Source organism: Nelusetta ayraudi, unplaced genomic scaffold, assembly GCF_046127955.1.
Source record: "Nelusetta ayraudi isolate G7.1 ecotype Tasmania unplaced genomic scaffold, CSIRO-AGI_Nayr_v1 ptg000026l, whole genome shotgun sequence".
NCBI lineage: Eukaryota > Metazoa > Chordata > Actinopteri > Tetraodontiformes > Monacanthidae > Nelusetta > Nelusetta ayraudi.
The window spans coordinates 7,156,867-7,178,440 of NW_027466076.1; the positions used below are offsets into that span (position 1 = coordinate 7,156,867).

The 21,574-nt window shown below is 49.9% G+C and overlaps 1 protein-coding gene across 2 annotated transcripts in view; it reads left to right on the forward strand.

Moving 5' to 3' along the window:
- unc5da (unc-5 netrin receptor Da) overlaps positions 1-21,574 on the forward strand; it is a 239,964-nt gene that overhangs the window by 153,189 nt on the left and 65,201 nt on the right. For both annotated transcript variants that reach the window (XM_076029434.1, XM_076029435.1), the window contains exon 4: positions 10,606-10,809. In XM_076029434.1, coding sequence (XP_075885549.1) covers positions 10,606-10,809 — 204 coding nt within the window. The remainder of the gene's footprint in view (positions 1-10,605; positions 10,810-21,574) is intronic.

Genomic DNA, 21,574 nt, shown 5'->3' on the forward strand with positions numbered 1-21,574 from the left:
GTTGCGGCAACGATTTCTTTTGTTTGGGCCGCGCCCACGTTTACCCCGTTACCTTTCCCCGCTCAATGCTATCGACTCGGCGCGTACGCTGTACTGCGCTTCGGTTACAACATTTTCCACCGACGGTGTCGCGGTAAACTGAAGTATATGAGGGGGGGGGTGATAAATGACACTAATAAAGAAAAAGTGCACTGGGTAATCTAGCATCGTATTAGGTGTTTTATTAAATATGGTTTCACCCAGCTAAGCATATGATAAGACGGGGGAACAGCATTGTTTGAATTAAACTTTGCTACGCTAATCTTTTTTTTTTTTTTTTTGCTCCCCGGCGGTAATTTATTCCCCCAATCCCTCTTTAATGGAGTCGCAGGTTTTTGTTCGGAAATTGTGTTAGAACACTCCGGCACAAAGTAGCTGCGCGGTGGCGATGAGGGAGGGAAAAAAAAAAAGCAGGGTGTGGAGCGCGAGAGGATTGTTTTTCCAGGATTTCACTTATTTATCAAGCGGCCGGCGCTCGTACGATCGGAAGGCAGCTGTCAGGTCGGCCGCGGCGCGATGGCGGCCGAGATTATCCGGCCGCACAATGCCTTTAATTATGTTGCTGTTCCTTCCGAGACGGGGGGAGGGGAGGGGGGCTGAAGACAAAACGGATCAAAGGCTATATGAGAAGGAGTGAGTCGGCAATTAACTTCCTTTTGTCCGCCGCCGCTGTCAGCTGGAGGTTGGCCACTCGACAACACGCCGGAGCAACAGCGGAGATTAGGCGCGAGTGTACACAAGTTAATAAAGGCCCCCGCGCGTCGCGGGACTTCATTTAGGAGCAATTTGTCCTCCGCGCTTCCTGAAAACGGCAACACATGGGCTGTGTCTCAATTCAGGGTCTGCATCCTTCGGAAGGACGCTTCCTTCCGACGGAGGACGCTTCCTTCCGACGGAGGACGCTTCCTTCCGACGGAGGACGCTTCCTTCCGACGGAGGACGCTTCCTTCCGAAGGATGCAGACCCTGAATTGAGACACAGCCCATGTGTTGCCGTTTTCATTATATCACATATAAAACTTAAAACGCTTTTGCCCTGTTTCAAGTTCACACTTGTCGGTTCTTTTGAGGGGGGGAAAAAAAAACATTTCTCCCTGCAAGGTCTTTGATCAGCACGCTCAACTCATCTGCATCCCTTACACACACACACACACACACACACACACACACATATCAAAGTTGCTTCCGTGAGCCCCCCGTCTCCTTCAAATTTGTCCGGGTGCATCGCAGGGCGGCGTTTGAGAGCACGGAGGTGGGAATTTTTGTTTGTTTGTTTGTTTTGGTAAGTTTTGACACCCAGGTAACCCACTTTTTTACTTTGGCATGTTTACTCTTTGATTACGAGCGGAGCTGAGGGAAGCACTATCTGCCGTCTGCCAGAGCCGGGCTGGCAAGCTGTCACAACACCAATGAAGATGCATGCGCACCGCCCGGGTGTTTGGGGTTGACGCGCAGTCGGAGGCACTGTATCGCAGGCCCGCCGCGTGCACCGACGAAACCTGCCGGGTCGCGCTCGTTTGCCCGCGTGAAAAAAACGCGCGCACGCCGCCGCCGCCGCCGCCGCCGCCGCCGCCGCCGCCGCCGCCGCCGCCGCCGTTGTCGTCTCTCTTCAACCCTGAAAGAAGTTCCCCCCGTAGCGACTCCTTCGTGCATGAAAGACCCCCAAAAAAACGCGTCCCCTTCTGCGGGGGAGCATCATCGTGTTGCTTTCAAAGGTCAAAATAAAGTGGGACACTTGAAGGAATCCGCCGGTGGGGGGGGGGGTGCGAGAACCGGAGATTCTCCGCGGATAAAGTCACTGGAATTAACTCTCTTGCGTGTCCATTATTTATAAGCGTGTAATTTTCATAAAGTGCACTTGTAAGGAGGCCCTCGTGTTGCACCACCACGGTTCGACAGCAGGAGGGAGGAGCCACGTGTGGTTTTATTGCACAATGTATATTCTAATAAGTATCACACGGGCGTTTTTCTAGCTCTTGGTGCTTCTATGCAGTAATTTGTTCAAGTGGTTTTAACTGGATGTGATACTTTGACAAATGACGCATCTGACTGTTGGAAAGGAAATGAATGTTCTTCTAATTAGATGATTATTCTTATATTATAACATCGAAATATATTGAGTGTCAAATATCCTCGATGGATGAGGATATATGCGATATTTCAGTGTCATTTAGCAAAGAGCTAGCACACACCAGTCTTGAGGACTGGCCTCTTATTGCACCAATTTATTTGGCCGTGTCGAACCGTACGCTAACATCTCAGCCTGATGGCCTACGTCAGTGCATAAGCCAGACCATCAGGACCAAACATTAGCATGTGGTTTTTCATGACCAACTAAATAGGACCTGTCCTCCATTGGAGATTGGTGTGCTACCTCCTCCTTGCTAATGGACATTGAATTGACGTTGATTTTTGGTTTAGCACCACAGCACAAAGTAGAAGGAAGCACAAGATGGGAAAATTGCAGAGCGGTACCTGTTGTGGGTGTTGAGCATTGTCGACGGAGAGAAAGCGGGGATGTGTTTTATTTTGTTTTGTTCATCTTTCCTGCGTTGCACGAACAAAAGCACATCTGAAAAAAAGAAAAAGAAAAAAAAAAAAAAGAAGCGGAGAGATATGAAAAATATGGTAATCTTAGTGTGAAATAGTCCATCGGAGAGCAGAGTAAACATTTGTCTGTTCTTGTTTTGATTGGGCAACATCTGGCGCGCGTGTGGAAAAAGGGTCTTTGCCAACATACACACACACACACACACACACACACACATATTGGAGCGCACATGCGCATATTTACACAAGTCAGTGTGTCCTGAGTTGACAGATGAGAGCTTTGCATCAATATTTGAACAAAGTGCTCCGGCATCCTTTTCTGTTGAGGCCGTGCAGGGTTGTTGTTTTCTTTTTTTTTTATTATTTTGTTTTGTTGTTTTTTTTCCCCTAAGAGCCTGCGAGGCGAAGCAGATATGTGTTGCCTGTGTGGTTCTGCCTGCAAAGAACCGATATGTTAGACAGAGCGAGCGAGCGAGCGGGAGATCAGCGCAGTCTGGCCTGGGGTCAGGATGGAGACGAGGCAGACGATGTCACAACAACGAACCCGAGCGCTCGTTCTTCAACGGTTGCGCCTTATTAAATCCTTGAGTGTCGGAAAGGCTGGAAAAAGAAGTTTGCTAATGCAGGAGACGGAAATTACAAAACCCCGGTAGCGGCGGGCAGTCGGGTTCTGGGAGGGCGGCCGCGCGCATCCAGCTGGTGTGTCGGCGCACCGTTGCTAAGCAGTTCCTTACCTGTCGGCGCGTCACAACGACACCTCCAGCCCTGGAGCTGCTCTTCTTCTCCTTCTTCTTCTTCTTCTTCATCATCAACATCATCATCATCATCTTATTCTTCTTATTCTTCTTATTCTTCTCCTTCTTCTTCTTCTTCTTCATCATCATCATCATCATCATCATCATCATCTTATTCTTCTTCTTCTTCTCGGTTTCTTTCTGTAAATAAAATGTGGTTATAAAAATCAAATCTTCTTATTCTTCTTCTTGAACAACCTTGAGAGCTTCTCATCACTCAACACAATGAATTGTCTTCTTCTGGCTGGGCGGTTGTTTGATTGTTTTTGTTCATTATTTACCTATTTATTTATTTTTATTCATTTATTTTTCCATAAATTTATGTCTGTGTGAGAAATGTGCAGAATTTCCAGTTTGTCTCCTTTTAAATCATTTCCGTAAATATTTTTTACAACCAACACGTGGTTGTAAAAATCAAACGAAATCTTCTTCTTCTTCTTCTTCTTCTTCTTCTTCTTCTTCTTCTCCTTCTTCTCCTTCTTCTTCCGCCGTTGTCGCGGCGCCTCTACGCTTTTCTCTACGGACTTTTTTCCGCGCCCCATTTTGCCGCCGCGTGCGGGAGATCAAGAAATCTTCCCCCGCCGCCGCCGACTATCTTCCCCCCACGGAGGAGCTGTCATTCAGCAGAGTCTGCCGGGGGGGAGACGGCATGCGTGCGAGCGAGGGGGGCTTCGATCCCTCTGCGGGGCCAAAAATCTTAAAAGGCGTCTTCTTGTCTGTTTGGATTTGCCTTTGCACATATTTCCTGTAAAAAGCGCTGCTTTTTTTCCCCCCTTTTCTTTCTTTCTTTCTTTCTTCCGTGAGTTCGTTCTTCCTTTCGTTTTTTTTTTCTTCTCGCCGTGCTCTGGGTTGCTCTCAGCAGATGCTCCGCCCTCCCCCTCCCGGTGCCTCTCGCCATCTCCAACCACCCACCCGTCATCTGCCTCACCCGTCTCCCGTCTCCCTCCTCCCCCACCTCCGCTGCCAGCTTCACCTCTGATCCTCCGCCGGGGCCGTCCATCTGCCGCCGAGGAGCGAGATCGTCAGCGGGGGCACGGCGGCCCGCGCGCTCCTCGCCGTGTACATATAATTAATGCGGCGTCGGCCATTAACAAGCTGTATTTACGCGCTCATTTATTAGCCTCGCGAAGTCGGTCAAGGCGGCGGCAGCGAGCCGACGGGCGTCCTCCTCCGTATAGCCGAGCTGAGGCTTATATCACAAACCTGCAGCGGAAATGTCAACACGGTGGTGTAATTAACAAATAATTATGCCACCGACTCTTAATTAACAAACTAGGAATAAATTAGTAGATTTGTTTGTTAATTCATGGCCGAGCAGCTGCTTCCTGCTTATTAATGCCCGGAGCTGTCAAGCGAGTGGAAGCGGTTGGAGAACTGTGCTTCTCCTCTTTCATTTTCAGAAAGATAAAACACGTCATGTGCATTTCGCCCTCCCCCAGCCTTCTCTGAGATTCAGCAATTTGGGAATATTAATGCTGTTTGTTTTTCAATAAATAAGAGCATCTGACAAATTTACTCCAAAAGTTGAACCACATTTCGGGCTACAAGTCCCCAATATTTTTTTAATTGCACTCGTAGCGCAATCTAGCGCGGCAGTTGGACCAATTAGCTTTCGTCAGGGGCCTCGAGCTCGTCTGCCACTTATATTTTTTTCCTCCATTGGTCTCAGAGTTCCTGTGGATTCCGTAACCTGTCGGTAAGCTCCACTGAGGAAGAAAAAACAGCCAAGCTACGGCAGCTATTCGCCAAACAACAGCTGGCTCTTCGCTGTTGATTAGCAAGATTAGCAGGATTAGCTGCTTGACTGGCGTTTTCAGCTTAAAGGAACGTGCAACAGCACTGATGGCTTTTGCATATGGAAAACTGGCTGCCTGCAGCCAGGGTTGCTTCAACCTGAATTATATATAGCTAGCCATGCCACAGGGTTTGTTGCTAATCACATCCAGTAACCAATCTGATTAGCCGGCCTGAATGTCGCAGACAGCTTTTCCAATTTGTCAACTCGTTAAAAAATGGGCTCCTTTACCAGACGGATGTGAGATCGATTCAAACTAGTACGATTTTCAGTGTCTCCCGTTTGTTTTGAATGGAAACGCGGGGAGACGGACTAAGCTTCTCGCTGATGGTCGCCTTGAAGTCAGTGGTAAAATAATACTAAATAATAACAGTGAGAGGACCCTGGGCTCAGGAAGAAGCGGGGATTGAACATGGACGGGCGGATGGAAAAAAAATCGAAATTGCGTTCGGATTCGCACGCATGCGAGAAGTGCTGGTGGCATGCGGCCGAAAGTACAGAGCGCATTTTTCTCCATTATGAGCCTTTCACACCAAGGAAACATGTTTTGTGCGCATGCATTCTAAATAATCATCCCGTACGCTGCGGCTGCGCCTCCAGCCGTGCTGCAAGGCAGGCCGGGCCATTCAGGGAGGAACTGGGCTGATTATTACCTGCTATTTGCAGGGATGCTTCAAAATAGGGGGGGGGGAGGGGGAGGACGGGCGCGCTTGGAATTTGACCGTAACAAACTTTAATGGCGGCGTCAAGCTGTTCTAGCACTTGCAGAAACTAAAAGGACCCTCGTCGCCGCTGGACTGTTGCTCGGGAACAGGAAAAGAAAAGGCAGAACGACAGGCGAGGAGGAGAAGCGTTGGGGAAGTGCAGCAGGTGCAGGTGGCTCCTCTTTCTCCCCGGAGGAAACTTTCTCTGCATCTTTAAACATGAAGTTCGAAAAAAATTTTCCCTCGCAAACCTCACTCTCATTTCTTTGTGCCTTTTTTCGTTTTGATCACCAGAGGTGCCTAAAATAAAAAAAAAACAAAAAAAAAACGCATTCTATCGTCTGGCCAGCCGGGGCCACCAAAAATGGTTGCAGAATGACTAAAAATGACCTGTTGTCAATACGGACAAACTGGTTCAAGTGTTTGTGTTGGTCTGAATCGCAAAAAGAAAATTGGCTCGAATGCGGAATAAATAAATACATTTCCAATAAGAAATTGCCATAAAGTCGTGAACGTGGCTACAGCTAGAAGTGTTCATCGGTTTAGCAACTGGTAGACGAGCGCTGGGGTTCCGATCACCGCTCACCTGCAGCACCACACACACACACACACACACATCCAAATGGAAATGAACCAGAAGCTCAAGATGCTGGTGACTGTAGAACCCTTTTTCCGGGCTTCCCAATAGATCTTCGCAGTCACAGTAACTCCGTCCCATCGTCGCCGGCGAGAAGACAGAAGAGTTGTTTGGAATTCGATTCCCTGGTCTCAAAAGAGGAAGCTGAAGTTTGACTGCTTGGTGCACAAAGTGGCCGGCAGGTGACGTTCCGCTGACCTTGTTGGAAGAGCGAGGAGTCTCTTATCTCCACCGCCGTCATCGGGCAGATAAGATTTTTTTTTTTTTCCGTGCGTGTGTGTGTGTGTGTGTGTGTGTGTGTGTGTCAGGACAGGAAGTTGCAGTCCGCTAGAAGTAGATGTCAGGAGAACTCTCGCCTGCCTTCAGCCTTTTCCAAATGGCTCCCCGCAGCAGCGGCTCTCCTTCCCTCCCGGCCGCCGACCACCAAATCAGTCCAGTCAGCCGGACTTTCTCTCACTCTCTGCTAAAAGCGGCCGGCGCCATCGCGTCCGACATGAAAAGGCCCCAAATTCCCTTTAATGTTGCATGTTTAGAGAGCCGGGGGGCGGGGCGGGGGGGGGGTGGTGGGGGTGGGGGGGCGGGAGCCGGCTGGCCGCCTTGCTCGGGGAAATCGAAAAATCATTTGCACCAACCCCCCCCTCAGGTCCCAGGTTGCACCACCGCCTTTGAAGTGCGAGAGGTGGGGCCGACGCCTTTCCAGGACGGGCGCCTGTCAAGTCGCTGAGAGGGAGGCGGGACGAACAGATGAGAGAAGAAAAGGAAGACGGGGAGTGGTGGGGGGGGAGGGGGGGGGGATCTTGACTTGACGGGAGGAGGAGGCGTCCGGGTCTTTCGCCGCTGATGTCTCAATGTGGTAAATGAGGCGAGACGCAAATAAGAGAATCGCGTGAAGTCGACCCTGCGACCGGGTTTGGGTTCAAGCGCATCTCGTCTCCGAGCCGGGAGGTCCGAACAGAGAAGATCTGGCTTTTGAATCGTTTAAAAAAAGGATAGCTATAAACGCTATGCTAATAGTGAGAATGATAAATTGTATCTCTGCCAAGCCGGTCTTTGGTTACATCGCATGAGCGGGCCCCCCCCTTTTAAAGGTTGTGCGTATTATTTACAATTAACCGGACAAATGTTTTCTTGACGACGGCGCGTGTCGTCGCTGGACTCTGCTGACTCCGCGCTCTCGGCTCCTCAGAAATGCCAACAGGGAAATTTGTCCCCTCTGCGATGTCACAAAGGGGCCTCGTCAACGCTTTTCAGTAGGACGCTGTAAACGGAAGGCTAAATACGCGGTGTTCTGGAGGGGTTTTTTTCTTTGTTTTTTTTGTTAGCATTGTTCAGGTTTGGTTCTTCCACTGGACCCACGGATGGAAAATAAGCAATAGCAAAAAAAAATGATTAATAAATAAGTAATTAAGTATTTATTATATGTAATTATAAATAAGCCCCACACCCATAACAAATTAAAGAGGGTGTTCTTGCCAAATGAGGCCACGGTCTCAGAAGCCTCCTGATTGGCCAGCGCTGCGGTAAAGTTTGCACTCACCGCGCATCCGCGTGCGTGTTTTGTACGGCCGACTTCCGGCGGCGTTCTTCAGAGAAGCTCCGGCGCCGCGTTCACCGCCTGCCGGCTTCGCCTCTGCGCCTCTCACTTTGCGGCTCAGAAGCGTCTAGCGAGAGCAAAGACGGGTCGAGTGCCGAGACGTTTAGCGTCTCCGCAGCGCCGCGCTCGCTCGCTCCTTTCCAGCGGGCGCTCGTTCCTCCGCCGCCTCCGTCTTTCTTTTTTCCTCGTGTCACGCTCTCAACCAAAAGGGCTTCAATGTCTGGGAAAAGACAAGAAGAAGAAGAAGAAGAAGAAGAAGAAGAAGAAGAAGAAGAAGAAGAAGAAGAAGAGCCTGGGGATGTTGTCACCGAGGATGTTTTGGATATTTATTTGCTGAGGTTTTTAAAGCTCAGTGTTCGCATCCAACACCTGATCCATTAGCAGAAACCGCCATTCACACGGACGCCTTTGTCAGCCTGGACGCTCTTTCACATTCTTTTGTTTTTAGCATCCGCGCTGCATGCGCCGCGCTCAGCGCTCCACGCAGCCCCAAACGCACACCGCAGCTGTTCTGCGGGGATGAAAGGCGAGAGCCCGCGCGGGCTGGTCGTTTTTCAAATTAAAAGCGCGTCTCTTTGTTCAAACCTGGGCGCCAGGAATGAGAGGGGGAGGACGTTAAAGTGTCGTTTAGAGCGAGCGAGCGAGTGAGACGGAGTGAGAGAGAGAGAGAGAGAGAGAGAGAGGGGTGGGAGGGGACTCGGCAAAACAAGTGCTGTGATTTTTCACAGCCGGGGGAATCACGCAGAGCCTTTTATCTATTCCCCTCAATCAGGAGACATCCGGCAGCCAGGGGCCGGGGAGGATTAGATTAGCCGGGGAGCAGGTTCCTCTAATCCTGATGGGCTTTTTCACAGGTACCCGCCCATCACTGGCGAGACGCGTACGGCCCGCTCGGCGGAGACTCGGCCCGCTCGCCGGACAGTCTGGCCGGCTAAAGCCCTTTTTTTTTTTCTTCGCCGCATGCATGAAAGAGGTTCCGGGCCGACCGGCGGGGGGATTAGCGGGAGTGTAATTACACTCGCTGAGCTGCAGGAGAAGCCACGCGTGCGTCCCGACTGGAGCGAACCATCGGACGGGCAGCGGAAGAAAGGAGCGGGTGGCGGCGGCGGCGAGCTTTTGTCGCGTTGCCAGCGTGTTGTCCGGGCCGTCGTCCGCCGGCCGGGGCCGCCGCCTCCTCGGTGCATCAAAACCGAGCTTTGTTCTACCGGAGGTTCCGACAGACTGTGTGTGTTCAGACCGTCTGCAGCAGATTTGTGTCGGCCGTTAATGCGTTTGATCCCAGGATCAGGAACGATTTGTCGAAACGAATCGATTCACAAAACTTGATCGACTGAATCGAAGCTCAGTTTCCTTAAATGTGCTGCTTTTATTTTGTAATTACTGGGTAATTACATAATCGATACATTTTTATGTCTCAAACTCGCCTTTTCAACACATTATTTATTACACTATTTATTTCCCAACCGTTAAGTGGAAGAAAATAATCACTGGATTAATCAGATTAATTCATGCGTGGCCGCAGCTCCGGATTGAACGTTGACATTTTGAAGAACTCGATATTGTTTGTCTCGTTCTGACCTTGCGGGAAGGCGCTCCCCCCCGCCCCCGGCTTGCGACCGCGCCAGCAGGATCCTGTAGCTCTCAAGCCGCCGACTGTGCTCGCCATGTTGCCGCCCCCCCCCCACCCCTCCGATATTGCAGCCGCTGGAAGGAAGCCGCGAGATCAAATGAGACATCGGGAGATAAGGATTAACACCACAGTGGCCTTTCCCCCAGATGGAAATTTTTCGGCGATAAGAGATAATAAATGTTTGCAGAGTGACGACGATGCTCTCCGGGTCCTTCGACCTTGTTGACGCGGCAGCTGCTGCTGCTGCTGCTGCTGCTGCTGCTGCTGCTGCTGCTGCTGCTGCTGTGGTTTCACGCACACGGTGTCTTTGAATCGGGAAATGCGCGCAGACACGAGCAAAACTAAAGAACACGTCGCGCACCGAGGTGCTGCTGCTGCACAAGTTCGACCTTCGGCAGAGTCCTCAAAGTTCAACATGGGAGCAGAAGGCCGAAGAACGAAATATTGAGTGGAAAAAAAAAAAAAAGTGGGAAAAAGACGCTAGGTTGTCGTCAGCCACTTTCTGCACCGGCGAAGCGAAGGGCTGCCGAGGTTTCTGCCCAAACGCCCCGCGGCGCCGTTCCTGCGCATTGCTGTGAACTTCAACAAAATGGAATACTTCCTGCGAGTGTCAGAACTGTTCTCGACATGGCTGTGTCTTCCAGGGCTCTGCTGTGTGTGTGTGTGTGTGTGTGTGTGTGTGTGCGTGTGGGTGTGTGTGTAAACACTGGACTTTGGAGGCTCCACTCTTATTTTTTCTTTTTTTCTTTTGCTGGCTTCCATTATTTCTCACGCCACTAATTCCCCTTTGTTCAGTCATTCTGTCTGACTCACGCTGGACTCTCCACTTTCTTGTGTGTTTTTTCTTTTGTTTTTTTGTTCAGGTGCCCGAGGCGAAGCGCTGCGCGGCCAGTCTGCAGCCTTGCCCCAGTTCCTGGAGGAGCCTGTTGATGCCTACATCGTCAAGAGCAACCCCATCAAGCTGCGGTGTCAAGCCCAGCCGGCTCTTCAGATCTTCTTCAAGTGCAACGGCGAATGGGTCCACCAGAGTCAGCACATGTCCCAGGAGCACACCGACCTCGGCACAGGTCGGCCAGTCAAAGCAGCCACATGCGCTCACGCACAGTCACGAGTAATGGCAGCAATAATTCAATTGAAAATACTTTTCCATGGAATACACTTTTAAAAAAGCCTCTTGTAAATATTGGGACACTTGATTTGTATTCCAGAGTGTTATTTCAATGACCACGCTCTTATTGTGAAAGGTCCCAATATTCAGATGTTAGCAGGTCGCCTCACTGGATCACTTACCCTCCATATGTCTTCAGAAAGTAGCACATTTAGCTTAGTTCGTTAGTTAGTTAGCTTGGTTAGCTTAGTTTAGCTTCGCTTAGTTTATCGCTTGACGGCGTTTGCCAATGTTAGCTAACGTCAGCCAATGTCTGCGGACCACCGTGACAGAGCTAGCTTGTAGACTTTTGTTGTTTTTTTTTCCTGGTTTGTTTTGGTGTTTTTCTGTTACTCAAGGTTCACCGACGTTTAAACTTTCATAAAGCGTTGCCGAAAGTTAACTTGACGCGAAAGCACAACAACAGGGAGGGTGCTAAACGTTATTTATTGAAATCTCTGTCTCGCGTCGTAAACTTCCTCTTTGGCAAACAACTTCTTTATCGTCTCACATCACCGTGCCACCCTGCCAGCCCCCCTTCTTTACCCACTTCAAGCGAGTGCTTTCCTTTGTTTTTTTTTTTGTTTTTCTTTGGTGCAGGAAACACGCTCAGAATCTGCCCGAGCTGCTTCATTTTTGAAAACTGGCCAGATTCTTTGTGTCTGACTCGGCGGCGAACCGACTCCCTTCTTCCCTCGTATCCCTTTCAAACGCGGCGTTTAAAAAACCAGGTGTGTTGTTTTTTTTTGTTTTTTTCACGAAGCGACTCAAATGATCAGAGTGGGCTGTCAAACTTGAAGATTCCATTTCCCCCTCGACGAAAAAAAAAAAAAAAAAAAATAGACGTTTTGAGCTCGCGCAAAACGCTGAAGTCTCCGCGATGAACTTTTGCAGACGGAGCCTCCCTCACGTTCCCGCGCGGACGTGCGTTTGAAAAAGAAATAACACTGACGCAAAGCGGAAGTGACACCGCTAGGCCATGAGAGAGGCCCCCTTAACATGTTCAATTTTTGGATTTGACTTTGTACTGCGAACAGTGTCTCACTCCCGCTGACGCAACCGGCTGAAACGCTGCTTGTTGTTGTTTCAACTTGCGGCAGAAATGAAGTCATTCAACCCCCAGAAAGAAAAAAAAAAATCATTTTTATAGGCTTTTTTTTTTCTATTGCATCATCTCACGATGGGTATTATGTGTCCGGTGAACTCGGTTATATATTTCAATGCAGACACAATAAGATTGCTTTATTTATAACCGTGAAATGCTCCTGCGTTGCAATTAAGACTCGTTCTTGAGCAGACGGCGAGAAGAATTTTCGCAGAGAGCGACAGGGTGATGATTAGCGACAATGCGGATTTTTTTTGCAGAGAAATTTGCGTTTTTCTTTTTCTTTTGAAGTTCTTTGCCGAGCTCAGAGATGAGAAACGGAGCGACGGAGATCCAGCGGGCGCGCTTGGACACAAACCTCTAAATCTGACGGAGAACCAGGACGCGTTTATGAGGCTCGGCCAGTCGGCGGCTGTTTGACAACTGCGACGCTTTACTTATCACACACACACACCCCCGAATCAATACCTCACCACCCCCCCGAACCCCCCACGTCCAAGAGTTAACAATGAACCTTTACATTTTTACGGCCTCCAGTCTGGATTCATGGCTCCATCTGGCTCCTCGTCACCGTTTGTATGTTTCCACTGGGAGACAAACGAGTGGAGAGTCGAACACAAACAACAAAAGAAAGGAGAGAGAGAGAGGGAGGGAGGGAAGCGTTTGTAACTCACTTATATTGAGTTGAGTTTCCATAAACTCTCCGGCCAAAAAGAAAACCTTTGAAAGACGTTTTTTTAAAAAAAAAAAATGGAAACAAAAGAAAATCAACAAGGCTGCAGAAAGCGGAAGTGATATCATTGGACGGAAAGGTAGGATGGAGAGAGGGGGGGGGGGCTTTCAGGAAATAGCTGTCACTGTGCTTCTCGGCCAGATGACACACAGTGAGCTTGTCACGCCCAAGTGTTTTATTAACCTCCATTGTGACCCGTCGAGATTGTTCAGTCAGTAATTAGGCTCTGGCCAACGTCTCCTTAAAGAGTCTGGGATAAGCCTCAATATTGGCTTTAGAACTTCACAAGAATGGATTCTGGGCGGAATAATCATTAAAACCACGCAAGTTTGTTTTTTTTAAATATTGATTGTTATCTTTTAAATCCTTCCTCTTCACCCAAACAAACTTGAAAATGTCTCGCTAGCCGAAGAAATAAACCGGCTTTTTTTTTTTTTTTGAGTCCGGTCAATTCCGACTAAACGAAGCAAATGGTGACAAACATTTCAAACGCACCTGCCACCCGTTTGAAACACAAAGGAAGTGACAGAACATCAAACGTCCTTGTGCGTTTGTTTCCGTCAACACGTGTCGCCGTTTTTCATCTTAAACACAACAAAAATCTGGTGTATGGGGGGTGGGGGGGGAATCAAAATCTGCTCTGTGTTGCTCCAGCCGGCCCTGTGTGTCGATGCTGCGATGGCGGGACACAATGATCACGCGTGTTTGTTTGGCATCACTGATCCCGGGGAACAAAGCCGGATTCCATCAAACGCTCGCAGGCGGCCGATTGGCTGGCAGCCTTTCTGTCCCCCCCACCCCCTCCCCGCTGAGGTCACTTCCCCCGAAACCACACCCCACACATGAGTGGAAATGACCAGCGGGATCTGGCACATGACATGTGGCTGTAGCTTTGACTCATATTTATAAAATATATTGAAGGAGAAAGAAGAAGAAACAACCCGGGGGGCGAATGTTGCTTATTTTATTGCTTGAAAACATTTTATATAAATCGCATTTGGAGGAAGAGCAGCAGCAGCATCATCATCAGGTCACCAGCTGACGGACACTGTGCGTCGCTTGCCGGCTCTTGAAACGCAATAATTGTCAGCATCTGATTAATTAGCGCGCCTCTGTTTTGAGTAAATTTGAGGCGGACGATTAAAAAAAAAAAAAAAAAAGGGAAAAAGGAAAAGAAAAAGAAAAAAAACACAAAAGTGGCGGCTTTGGCACCGAGTCGCGTTTTTTTTTGGAAAGCGTCAAAGCCTCAGTTAATTATTTTTGGACGGTGCCTCGGGAACAAAAAAAAAAAAAAGAGAGAGAGAAAAAGAAAGAGGGGAACAAAATGTCCCCGGGATAATGCCAGAATCAGCTGATTCTTGAGAACGCCGGACCTGGCCCGGCTCTGGCGGCCCACACTCGGTGCGACTCCGTTCTCCCAACGCTGAACAGCGAACGGTGATCGCAGCAAAAAGGCTTCTGACGGCCAAAACTATCCCCCCCCCCCTCTCTTTCTCTCTCTGTTGTTCCCCCTTATTAAGCGCATGATTTTTGCAAGAGGAGTCGCACAAAGAGCGCCGTAGCATCACCGACGCGTTCGCCTCCTTTCGCCGGCCTGCGAAAACGTGCGGGAGTGGCGGTGACTCATGCATGTTTTTGGACTGTGAGAGGAAGGCGGAGAACCCGGAGAGAACCCACGTAGACACGGGGAGAACATGCAAACCTCCGCGCAGAGGCGGCAACGCTAACCGCTGCTGCACCACCACGTTGCCGCAGAAGAAAAAAAAAATCCAACTGTTGCAAAAGCTGCGGGTCTCTCCTGTGAGATGTCGCCAGGATTTTTGGTTTCCACTGGTTTCACTCTGACAACGTAGCAGCGGTCACAAGAGAGCGCAACCCCGGAGACTGACGTCAGCAGCCTGCCGTCTCAGCATTAGCCGCTAGTGGCTAATATTAGCGCATTGGACCGTTAACGTTGCGCTGTGAAACCAGTGGACCAGTTGTCCGCGAGTTTTACTCTGACAATGTAACAGCGGTTACAGGAGAGGAACAACGCAGAGACTGACATCGGCAGTGTCAGCAGCCTGCTATCTCAGAATTAGCCGCTAGTGGCTAAAATTAGCGCATCGGACCTTTAATGTTGCACGGTGAGCCTTGAAAAAAAAAAAGCCTTTTCTAAAGTTTTGAATCAAACTTTAACGTACCGTACTTAATTCCCACACTATTTGGGTAAACACTGCGCTAATTAGCAACAATTAGCCTGTTGTTTAAAAAAAAAAAACAGAAAAAAACAGTGTGCCGTGCTGGCTGTGTGGGTGTGGGCGTGCTCGCGCTCAGACTCTCCCAATTAAACGTCTTCAATTGTCAAACCCGGAGGAATCTGCCTTATTTCTATTCAAAGTGCGAAAGAAAGCGCTAATGTCTTGTCACGCTTCCAATGCTAACGTCTATCCCCCCCCCCGCCCCCCCAACGAAAGCCGCTCATTTGACGGGCGGCTTTGACTGTTGTATACTTTATTGTGTGTGTGTGTGTGTGTGTGTGTGTGTGTGTGTGTGTGGTGGTGAGGGGGAGGCGGAGGGGGAAGCAAAACAAAGTTACGTCAATATAAATGACAGCTCGTCTTTAAGGTAAAAAACCAAATTAGCATTTAAGCAGCGCCGCTTCACCTCCTTCTCTCTGCTTCGTATTCGCCCCCTCTTCCCGGGCTGTCAGTCTTTTTATCATTTTTTTAAATTTTTTTTCAAATCCGAAAAACACAAACTCGCATTTCTTCCCCCCTCGCACCCGAATCTCCCAGCGGCGTCGGTGCCTTTGGAGGGAGGGGCTTCAGCCGGCATCTTGAATCCGGCTCTCCTCGTCCCGCTCATCCAACTCCCATCAGTCGGAGGCGGCGGAGCGGCAGCTGTGTCTCGGCACAAAGCCATTACGGTGCGACTCGGGCGGCGGAAACGGCCCCCAGGGTTCGGCGGGCGGGCGGGCGGGCGGTCGGGTGGAGAGGCGGCTGCAGCTATTAAAGCGCTAAGCTGTGAATTAAATGCAGGTCCGACTCGGACGACGCGCGTCCTGGCGTCATCGGGCCGCGAGGCAGAGGACGGACACGCCATCCGCAGGCAGCCAGCGAGATATATTCTTCTACAGCTGCGGTCTCGCTGCGTCGCTTTTCTTCTTCTTCTCTCTTCTGTCGGCGCTTTCTGCGCGCTGTTGTTGTTGTATTTGGTTGTGTTTTTTTTTTTGTTTGGTTTGTTTTGTTTGTTTCTACAGCCGTCGCCATAAGCGTTTGAAAAACTCACCACCCACTTGATCAACCGCATCGTCTGCGTCCCTGAGATGTGAAGCCACAGGCGGCGGGGAAGGGGAAGGAAAAAAAAAAAAGTTTCTAAAGTTTATGAAGTGTACCTACTGGTTGACAGCCGCTGAAGGAAAGCAGCAGATCGTCGGAAATCAAATGCCGACAGGTTGGACTTAACTGTAGTCGCGAATACAAAGAGACATTTCATTTAAGAATCTGCTGGATCCAACCCATTTTAAAAGTCCTTCTGATTAAGAAGCTTACAAAGACTTGGTTGGAAGCTGTTTTGGCTCTTTGGAAATTGACCCCTCCATTTCATTTATTGTGCATCTGTTGTCGATGCTAACTGACATCCTGCTTTGATTAAACAGCTTCCGCCGCTGCCTCCGAGCTAATCTCTTTAGCCGCAGCCCTCTGCTCGCTGTCACTTCCTGCGTCTCTTTTCTTCGGTGGTCTACAAAGGCAGCGTGCGGCAGTCGACGAGGGTTGAGACCAACTGGAAGTGTTTTTGAGCGGAGCTTTGCAAAATGGATGTGTCGGATTTAAAAAAAAAAAAAAAAAGGAAACTGTTCCTTTTCTCCTAAAAAAAAGCACTTACTGTACAGATCGATGTCATTAATTAAAGATAATTTTTCGGACTGGCCTTTGCGTTGCTGGTCCTTTGCGTTTTTGCAATATGTAGTAAATATAACATTCCGTGAGTGACGGTGCCTTCACTGTCCTGCTGCCACAATTCCTCGTGTGTAGTTCGATGCCTTTGCGTTGTTTCTTCTGCTTTTTTTTTTTTTTTTGTCTTTTACCCCCACGGTGAAAGAAATCGTTGTTTCCGACTTGCATCCCACCCTGAGACTCTGAGGCTGCATATGTCGGCTCTGAGCAGAGGCAAAAAAGGCAGGCACGCTTTCAGTTTGATGTTCTACGCCTTTGCATTCGGGCCGGAAATCCAGCAGTTTCAGCCTGTGGCCAGGCGTCGGCTGAGGGAGATCGATGCCTCCGTCCCCTCGCCTGCATGCTAAAACGCGGAGCCGCGGCGGAGACTTTGAGGATACTTCACACTTTGTGTCTCTGTCCAGACGCATCAGACAGCTTTAAGGAGCGTTGATGGGATTCTGTGGCCCGTGAACGCGTCGGGAAGCCGGGGCCGGGTTCATCATTTTTCAGCCTTTGTGCCGTCGCGGAGCTGCATGAAGCCTCATGCACTATTTAAGGCGACAGACCTCAGAGAGGAGCCCGAGAAAAGGGGCCCCGTATATCGCGGGCGGAAACAGGAATAAGCTTTTGATGGGCTAATGAAAAACTCGAGGTCAGAGCTAAAGAAGACAGAGAGACGGGAGGCATTAAACCTCTCAGCCAGTCTCATTACCGGCCTCATTTCTTTTGAACAACTGTGGCAATCGGAGTGGCATTTTCAGAAAAAAAAAAAGAAAAGAAGGGAGCCTCCGCAAAGGAGGAGAGGGGGGGGGGGGGGGGGGGGAGTGTTTTCCTCCAAGTGGGGAAATAAGGGCCGAGTGAAGCCGGAGTTTGTGGACATGAATATAATGAGGCACAGCAGCGTCGGCTGCCGCAGGCAGATGGCGCCGGCGCCGAGAGACGCCCCGAGACGCTGAAAAGAGGGCGAGCGACGCTCTGGTCCCGTTCCCCCCACCCCCACCCCTACCCCACCCCGCCCTCCGAACGCCGCTTGCAGCAGTCGCGCCATTGTTTGGTTAACCAGCTGATCTCGCCCAGCCACCCGACTCTCGCACGGATCAATGATTAAAGCTGGTAATGGCTTCCTCCAGCCACTCAGGTGATTAAATCGATGGAGGCTCTTTTCATTTCCATTTGTTCTCGCCGCCAGCGCTCCCCACCGTAAATAAAAACCAAAGTTCGAGCGGAGTCGAGACGGGCGAGCGGAAGGTGTCGCGTTGCCACGCCCCTCTTTTTGTTTTGTTTTTTCGGGTCCCCCCCCCCGCCCCCCCATCCCCCGCGGTGGGAAGGAGAAGCGAGATTTGACTCCGAGGTTCACGAGGTTCATTTCAGGCAAGCGAGGAGGAAGGAAAGGAAGTGACACAAATAGTACACACACACACACACACACTCTCACACACACACTCACACACCCAATTAAAAGTCAGCAACCTGCAGAGCGCTAGCTCCAAGTCGCATCCTTGTCCCTGCTTCATTAACACTGTTTACCGTGAAGTCACTCCGACAGATTTGCTTCCCAAATCATCAGGTTGGAGGTCCCGAATTAGGCCCCCCCGTGTGTTATCTTTTTGTTTTTTCCGGTAGCCGGAAAGGCAGGATGTCTTGTCTGGCGGCCGCTCCGTTTCGCCGTCTCTGGTTAGTCTTCACTCGCGGCGATATTGAAAGTCTTTCAGTCAGACGCCGGGAAAACTTTGAGATTGCCGCTTCAAAGACTCCATTTAATGTCACGTCTTAGTGTATTAGGCGCGGCGAAACGTTCTCTGTGGCTCCTCTGTCGGAGGAGGCTGGAGTTCGTCCTCAGAAGTGTGCGGAGTCGGAGGAGGAGGAGGAGGAGGAGGAGGAGGAGGAGGAGGAGGAAGCGGCGAAAGGACAGTTTGAATGAGAGTAAAAAGGACACGATGCTCCTTTTTAGCTGCCTGACTGATTGTCTGCTTAGGTCCAGCGTCGCTCGCTGCGTTCCAGCCAACTGAAGGACCTGGCCTGCCGATTAAAAGTCAAATTTTCGACCAACGTCTCTTGTCTACTCTCAATATTGTGTTGAGCAGCTTCCCGGGAATGACTCAAGTCCACTCTTCACCGCTCCGCTTCTCAGGAAACGTCCGCTTAAGCAGGCAGTTTGTGTGTGATGTCACAGCAGGAAGCTAAACGCGAGCCTTTTTTTTTTTTTTTCTCTCTCTCTCTCTCTCTCGCAAGGCTGTAAACAGAGGGCTGAAAATGGATATGATTTTTAAAGAGAGGAGTTTGGGACGGAAAGCAAAATAACACCCAGCACGCAAGTTCTCACCTCGCACTTTACAGGTTGTCAGTGCGCGTGTCGTGGTTGCGCGGTGACGCGCTCGGGATTAGAAATTTAAAAAAAAACAACGGCTAAGAAGCAAAGTTGTCGTTGTCGCCGCGAGTTAGCTTACACCCTTCTGGCCATTTTTCATGACATTGTATTACAAGAATAAAACGTTCACACTCACGTTTTAAACACGGCCCAGCGAGCCACTCGGGGGAGGGGGGGGGGGCGCTCCACAGCGACGACGCGACGCTGCGGATGTGTTTAGCGTTAGCCGAGCACCTGAAGGACCCGACAGCGGGCTCAGGTCGAGTCAGGCGGTCGGGCCTTGATGAGGCGCTGGGACGCGTCAACGCCAGCGGAACGCCAGTGACGCAAAACGCCGGCTGAAATAAACGTCGGCGCTAACTAGCTTGGACCGGCTCAAACGGCTCCGCTCGCGTTTCCCCGCTTTGTTTATTTATTTATTCATGTATATTTATATACATTTCCCCCCCCCCCCCCGCTTGATTCCTCGCCTGAGATCATTGGGAGCGACGCAAAGCGCCCCTCTAATCGAGACGCACGGCTTTGCGGCGCGGCGGGATATGAGCCGTTTGCCGCTATCCATAATCCCGCTTCCTGCCTGCTTCGATATCGATACCGCTAAGTATGAAGAGCCAAAGTGCGTTTTCATCGCCGCCGTATATATTTCTGCCGGGGTAATTAGGCTCATTACGGCGCCGCTGCTCCATCACTCCTGACATCTGTGATGTGTGTTTTTAATACCGCGCCAGGGAAAAGAGGGAGAAGAAGAAGAAGAAGAAGAAGAAGAAGAAGAAGAGGCTCCACTTTTGAGTCGGTGATGCTTGTAAACACTGGGGGAGATTTTTCTTTTTTTTTTCCTTTATTGTCTGGGTACATTTTTTTCCCAGTGATATTTCTCTCTCTCTCTCTCTCTCTCTCTCTCTCTCTCTCTCTCTCTCTCTCTCTCTCTCTCTCTCTCTCTCTCTCTCTCTCCCCCTTAGTCACAAGTGTTTTCTTCTTTAAGTGTTTTTATTTCTCTGGCGTTGCCTCGTAGATTTTTCTTTTTTTTTTTTTGCCCGACAGATCGACTCCCACGCCGTCATTTTTTTTCTCCCCCTCCTTTTTCACCGAAGACGACAAAGACGAGGAGCGGCGGAAGGAGGAAGGCGGGACGTTACAGCAGGGGCAGCGCGACCCCCTTTTTTCTTTCTTTTTTTCCTTTGTATTTTTCGCTGCTCTTCGAGGCGTAAACATCAATTTGCGGATTCACGAAGGGGCCAAACGGAATTGAATTTTTTTTTTTTGACCGAATCTTATCGGTGTGGCTACGTGGAGTACATTGCTGCCTGTGTGTGTGTGTGTGTGTGTGTGTGTGTGTTTGCTGGTTTCCTTCTTGTGGGTGGAAACACTTGAGAGAAAGAGAAGAAGGAAAAAAAAAACATCCATCTTGTGAAGGTTTCAAACGCCGAATTCGACACCGGCGAGAAGCGAAATTTCTTCTTCCCCGCACTCCTGCAAGAACGGCAGGGGAGAGAGAGAGGGAGAGAGAGAGAGAGAGAGAGAGAGAGAGAGAGAGAGAGATGCCGTTTGCAGAGTCAAGTCCGCCTGTGAACGTAATGCGATCTGCGCCGCCCGATGCCGCCTGATTATCGGACGCAATTATATAGAAATATAATCAAATTGCTCTCGGTTGATGCGAATCCAAACTGCGGGGGTTTGTGATTCTTCGCACGAGACGCTGGCTTTAAGCGTAATTCCCCGATAACTTATCCAAATAGGCGCCCGACATCCCATTAGCCATGCGGCTTTTCCCCGCCGCCGCCGCCGCCGCCGCCGCCTCAGTGTTACTGCAGGCCATGGCAGTTTCTGCATCGTTGCATTAAGAACGCAGGAAGAGGAACCTTCGCGGATGGGCCGCCCGTCTGTGTCGTTTGTTTGTTTTTTTTTTCCGAGTTTGTACGAAAGCCGTTTTTCCAATTTCCTTCTTAAAAGTGCCTCCCGTTATCCTCATAATTCCCCTCTCCGATGAGAACCACTTTATTATTTTTTTGCATTGGATTTTTTTTTTTTGTCACCTCTAAATATATTTTTTATCATTATCATTATTATTATTATTATTATTATTCCTAAGCTGCGTCTATAATCCAAAAGCTGTCATCGAAGGCTAAACCCACTCTTGTGTGTGATGCGAGGGAGCGCAAAAAGCCATTTTCTAACATCTAAATCCTAAATGCTCTTCAACACCCACCCGCCCGCCACCCGTCCCAAGTTTGGATTCACCGCTGAGCAGATGCGTTGATCAACTCCTTGCAATCCTTTATCCCCTCCGCCGCCGCTAAGCCCCACCCCCCCATCCACCCTTTCGAATAAACCACAGGCAGACGAGGCTCAGCTGGATACGGCCTGTAATCATCGCTACCCCGACGTTAACCTCCCCCGGAGGAAAACGACTCGCACTCGGAGACTCTTTAGGATAATTTTTAGGGGGAAGCGGCGCCGGGTCCCGGGAGACGGTGAATCAGTCCGATTTCCTTGCCGTGAAACCCGAAGAAAGGCCAAAACATCCGTCCGTTTTTTTTCCGGACGGGCCCGATCGGTCAC